Below are 5,716 nucleotides of genomic sequence, written 5' to 3' on the forward strand. Positions count from 1 at the left end.
CACAACGGGGGAACCAAACGGCCTCTGCCTCGCCAGCGTGGCTGGGGCTCGGTGCTGACAGGTCAGAGCTACAGGTCCTCCAGGCTGCTGGTGGCACCGCCGCCTGCCCTGCTCCTGCTGCCTCTGGCCTCGGCTCCACGCAGGACTCTGAGCTTCACGCTCCTACGGTGGCTTCTCTTGCAGGGTTTTTGAGCAGCTGAGCACCACCTGCGGAGGACGAGATGTTTGGGGGAAAAATGAGCAGCGTTGGGAAGAAGCTGATCCGCCGGCGCGTGGTGGATCTGAGCTCCGAGGAGACGCGTTTCGCTCGCTGCCTCTCCACGCTGGACCTCATAGCCCTGGGGGTGGGCAGCACGCTGGGGGCTGGCGTGTACGTGCTGGCCGGGGAAGTGGCCAAGGATAGGGCTGGTCCCTCCATCGTCCTCTGCTTCCTGGTGGCTGCACTCTCCTCAGTACTGGCTGGGCTCTGCTACGCAGAGTTTGGGGCCCGCGTCCCCAAGACTGGCTCTGCCTACCTCTACAGCTACGTGACAGTCGGCGAGATCTGGGCTTTCACGACCGGCTGGAACCTCATCCTGTCCTACGTGATAGGTACGTGGCGCTGCCGGACGGGCGCGGGAAGCGTGCCGGCACTGTGCCGATGCAGCCCCAGCACGCGGTGCTTTGAGGAGCGCGGGAGCAGGGTGCGGGACGGGTGCTTTGGGGCTCAGCAGGAGCTGGTGTCGGGGTGGGGGACCGGTGCTGCCACATGCCAGGACCAACGTGCGGCTTTGCCGTCGGCCAGGTACAGCCAGCGTGGCCCGAGCCTGGAGCGCAGCGTTTGACAACATCATCGGCAACCACATCTCCACCTTCTTCATGAACAAGACCACGGTACATGTGCCAGGGGTGCTGGCCGAGCGCCCGGACTTCTTTGCACTGATCCTGATCGCGCTGCTTACTGGTGAGTGTGCGGGAGAGGCCCCGCGGCCCCGGGGGTGACACGCTGCAGGTGTGTCCCCCGCTCACACCCTCTGTCCCACAGCGCTGCTGGCCTTCGGCGTCAGCGAGTCCGCTCTGGTGAACAAAATCTTCACGGCGGTGAACCTGCTGGTGCTGGGCTTCGTCATCATCGCCGGCTTCATCAAGGGCAACATCAAGAACTGGCAGCTCACGGAGGAGGACTACCGCAACCTCGTGTACCCAGACATGCCAAATGAGGAGACCAGGTGAGGAGGGCAGAGGGTCCGGCCGGCCGGTGTGCAGCGCAGGGCTGGCACCACACCGTCCCCTGGAGCACCGTGTGTGCGGGAGGGGGCCGCGCGCCCCGCCGCAGCCTCACCTTCTCTTCTCCTTTCTTCCAGAATAAAAGACTTTGGATCCGGAGGGTTTGTCCCCTTTAAGCTGGAAGGGATCCTGACTGGTGCCGCCACGTGTTTCTATGCCTTCGTGGGGTTCGACTGCATCGCCACCACAGGTAGTGCCCCTAGTGAGGCTCCCTCCGTGAGCTGCTGCCAGCGGCTCGTGGGGAGGGAGCACAGCGCTCGCTCCTGGCTGTGGGAAATGGCTCATCCTGCTGCTGTGGCAACTCCATCCCCAGCTGCATCAGCACAAAAGGCCTGGAATCGGGGCTCCCTGTGAGGCATGGTGAGAGCAGGGCTGCTCCCCACCTGCCTGGGCAGCTGCGGGGCTGCAGGGAGCCTTTCAGCTGCAGAGACGAGGCTGCAGCCATGCTGGGAATTGCCGGTGCTCGTGCTCATTTCACAGCCTCAAGCAATGTTCTTTTAAATGACTAAGTTCACGTAGAACCATCTCGGTGGCGTGCAGGGAGCCCTCTTAATTTCCCCTCATTCCTCCAGGAATCTACTTAGCGGGTTGCTGGTACAGACTGTTCTGCCCAGCCTCCTGGCCCACGGGGCTGCCTGGAGCAGCCGCCTCCTGCGCCGACCGCGGAGCCCCTCGCCGGGGAGTGCGGTGCCACAAGGAGCACATCTGTGCAAAGCTCAGGGCAGGGGGCAGCACGGCTGCCTTACTAACCCCATGCTTATGCGGAGGATCTGGGTACAGCAGGGAGCTGGAGCTGCAGGCGGGGGCAGAGGGCTGGGCATGGCTGCGTGGAGTGGGGACGGATGGGGACAGACGCTGCCTCTTCCCTCCGTGCAGGGGAGGAAGCCAGGAACCCGCAGCGCTCCATCCCCATCGGCATCATCGTGTCCCTGCTCATCTGCTTCGTGGCCTATTTCGGGGTGTCTGCGGCACTCACCCTCATGGTGCCCTACTTCCTTCTGGACAAGGGGAGCCCGCTGCCCGAGGCTTTCAAGGCAGTGGGCTGGGAGCCCGCCCGTTACGCCGTCGCCGTCGGCTCGCTCTGCGCGCTCTCCACCAGGTAGGACCAGCCCCATCCGTGGTGCCGCCTGCCCCACCGCAGGGCTGGGGGCACGTGTCCCAGCTGAGCCCTGTGCAGCTCCTGTCCTGCTCCCAGCACCAGCTGGTCCTTTCCTTCCCTGGATGGTGGGTGCAGACGGCTCGGCTTGTCTGGCCACCACCCGGCGAGCCCTGAGCTGTCTCTCCCCACGGCAGCTTGCTGGGCTCCATGTTTCCCATGCCCCGTGTGATCTACGCCATGGCAGAAGACGGGCTGCTCTTCAAGTTCCTCTCCAGCATCAACAGCCGCACAAAGACTCCTCTTTCGGCCACTATCACCTCCGGGCTCCTCGCAGGTAAGGCTTCTGGTGGCCACTTTGTGCTCAGTCCCCCCCTGCAGCCCAGGGCTGTGCTCATGCTGCCCGTCCTCGTTGCAGCGGTGATGGCCTTCCTGCTCGAGCTGAAAGACCTGGTGGACCTCATGTCGATCGGCACGCTGCTGGCCTACTCCCTGGTCGCCGTGTGCGTGCTCATCCTCCGGTGGGTACCTCCTCTCCCGCTGGGTCTCGCCTTGGGGTGGATGCTCCTCGCTGGCCTCGCAGCCAGCCCGGGGTTTGTGGCCACAGCTGAAGCCCGTGAGCTGGAGGCTGCGTGGTGCCTTCAGGCACATCCGTGGGGCTGCTGGCAGCGCAGGAGGGGTACAGTGGGTGCTGTTGTGTCCCTGGGCTGGGAATATCCCCAGGCTCCGCTCCAGCTTGCGCAGCACTGAGCAGGTCCCGTCTGCACAGGTACCAATCCGGGCAGCTGAACTCCCCGAAGGCCGTGGAGATGCTGGAGCTGAACGGGAATGAGGAGGAGAGGGTTGTCATGAACCCAAGCATCCCTGCCATGGGCACCAAGGAAATAGAGAAGCCGTCCCTGACGACACTCTTCAACCCGCCCTCAGACACCCCCACAGCGCTCTCGGGGCGCATCGTCTACACCTGCGTCTGCGTCATCGGTGAGTGAGTGGGAGGCAGCGGCTGTTGCTCCTGGCCTGCCCCGTCCTGCCACGAGGCCGGGCTTGCTGGCTCCTTGCTGGGGAGCAGCACTGCCCCAGGGCGTGTTGGTGTGTCGGTGTGTCCCTGCAGAGCTGGGAAGGGACCTGAGAGTGCTCAGGCTCGGCCGGTGATCCGTGCATCAATGGTTTCATTGTGCAGGCAGAACCGGGCAGCTTAGCAAGCTCTGTGTAGGTGTTGGAGCTGGGTTTGAGCCCAGCTGAGCACAGGCTTCCCTCGGCTTGCCAGGCTGGAGAGTTCCTCCTGGTAAAGTGCTGAGGCTTTGGGGTGGATGTTGGGTGATCTGTCCGTGACCAAGAGGAGGTGGTGGCTCAGCCCTGCAGCCCGGGGAGCTGCCAGGGAGTTGTACAGCCACGCGCTGTGCAGCACGCTGACTGCCTCCTCTCTTGCAGCCATCCTAATCACAATCATCTGCGTGGTCCTGAGCCTCAAGGTGGATGCGCTGAAGGAGGCCAACGTGGGCTGGATCTCAGCCCTGGTGCTGCTCGCGGTGGCTCTGCTCGTTCCCACCATCATCATCTGGAGGCAGCCGCAGAGCAACGCACGGTTGAACTTCAAAGTGAGTGCAGCCTCTGGGAGTTTGTTGTCTCCATCCCTCTGGACCCGAGGCTGGCGCAGGGCTTGCTGCTGGGCTTCCACCATCCAGAAATGCCCAGGGCCTGGAGCCACAGCCCTGTGAGGCGCAGCCCCTGGAGTGGAAGCACCCAGGTGGCAGAGCACCTTCAGCCCCAGCTGGGTCCCTCGGGCACGGCTGATGTGGCACCTCCTGTCCCTTGCAGGTACCTTTCCTCCCACTCCTGCCGCTTGTCAGCATCTTCGTTAACATCCTGCTGATGGTGCAGCTGAGTGCCGGCACCTGGGCGCGATTTGCCGTCTGGATGGCCGTGGGTAGGTGTCCTGGAGGGGAGCGCGGTGCTCGCATGGTGCGGGGTCTGCCCTCTGCTCCAGCAGGGTGGCCTCGTGTCCACTGGATTTGGAGAGGAGCCCGTGTGTGCTGGGCAGCCTGCCGGGTGGCCTGGGCGGTGTGATCCTGGTGTTCTGGCTTCTGCCCATCAGCAGGGCCTTCCCGGAGAGGCTGTTACGCTGGCAGCCCGCTACCGTGCATCTCACTGTAGCATCTCTTGCAGGTTTTATCATTTACTTCGGCTACGGCATTCGGAACAGCGTGGAAGGGAAGAACGCGGAGCCCCATGCCGTGGCCGAGAAGCCTCTGCACCACCCCGAGCAGGACCTCAGCCCCAGGGCCACCGCGGTCTGAGGGAAGCGGTGACCGCGATCGACACCGGTACTCGGAGGACTCTGCCAGTATTCCTGCGCTGGGACGGGGCTGCAACCCGCACAGGCATCCCCCAGCCCGTGGGGAGCGAGCCCAGAGCCCCGCGGAGCCGGGCCGTGCGCTGCCCTTTCCCCTCGCGGAGCAGAGGTTGGGGAGCCGAGGCCCCGGGCCGGGTGGGCGAGCCGGTGGCCCGGGGCTGCTCCCTGCAATCCCCCCCCCGCCGAGGGGCAGCGACACCGGCACGGCCCTGCCACCGTGGAAGCTGCTGTCAGAAGTGCTGCTTTGCCTTCCCACGAGAGGCCCGTGTGGTGGTACAGCTTTATTCGTCCTGCCTGTCCCTGTGGCCGTGGTCACCTCCTCTCTGTGTTTCCCACGCGCCGGCTGTGTAGGCGCAGTTGTGGCCGTGCCCGGAGCCGTGCGGGGAGGCTGCAAGCGGCTCGTCCTGGCACTGCCGGCGCCCTGGGGCTCTCCAGCAGCACAGGGCTCAGCCGCCTGAGGCCCCGCTCCAGTTTCGTGCCCCACGCTGAGCCCTGTGCCGCCGGAGCCACGCCGCTAGGTGTGAGCATCTGGCTCAGTCGCCTGCGAAGGCATCAGCAGTAGAGACGTGTCAGTGTCCGTACTCGTCTGCCTTTGTACGATTGGTGTTTTAATGTCAATTTTTATACCTATTAAACTCTAAGTGTTTTTTAACCGCTTTGCTCTCTTGGCCCGGCTGCGTCTTGCTTTAATGCCCGTGCTCTGCAGCCTGAGCTGGGGCTCGAGAGGGAGCAGAGCAGGGCAGGACCGCGTGCCCCGCTGGGCCGGCTGCCAGGCACTGCCGGCACAGAGCAGGGCTTGGCCACAGCCGGGGGGGTGGGAGAGAGACCCACGCTCATGGCCAAACCTCCCACGTTAGCTGGGAAATAGGCAGCAGTGCCCCAGGGTGGCCCAGCCCCGTGCTTCTGGTGCCTGGGTGCAGGACAGCAGCCTGCCGTGGCCTTGCCCTGCATGGCGTGGGAGCATGCCAGCAGGTCCCGGGGCACGGGCTGCGGTGCAGACC

At 64.7% G+C, this 5,716-nt stretch overlaps 1 protein-coding gene across 1 annotated transcript; it reads left to right on the forward strand.

Annotated features, from left to right (window-relative positions):
• Window positions 1-200: 200 nt before the first annotated feature.
• On the forward strand, window positions 201-5,367 carry SLC7A3 (solute carrier family 7 member 3). Its single transcript, XM_032196055.1, has 11 exons — window positions 201-591; window positions 785-943; window positions 1,025-1,208; window positions 1,344-1,456; window positions 2,143-2,365; window positions 2,560-2,699; window positions 2,781-2,883; window positions 3,132-3,343; window positions 3,794-3,960; window positions 4,181-4,289; window positions 4,529-5,367. The coding sequence occupies exons 1-11, from the start codon at window positions 222-224 to the stop codon at window positions 4,657-4,659; spliced, it is 1,911 nt and encodes a 636-aa protein (XP_032051946.1). The 5' UTR covers window positions 201-221; the 3' UTR covers window positions 4,660-5,367.
• The last annotated feature ends 349 nt before the right edge of the window (window positions 5,368-5,716 follow it).

The sequence above is a fragment of the Aythya fuligula genome, chromosome 13 (genome assembly GCF_009819795.1).
Source record: "Aythya fuligula isolate bAytFul2 chromosome 13, bAytFul2.pri, whole genome shotgun sequence".
NCBI lineage: Eukaryota > Metazoa > Chordata > Aves > Anseriformes > Anatidae > Aythya > Aythya fuligula.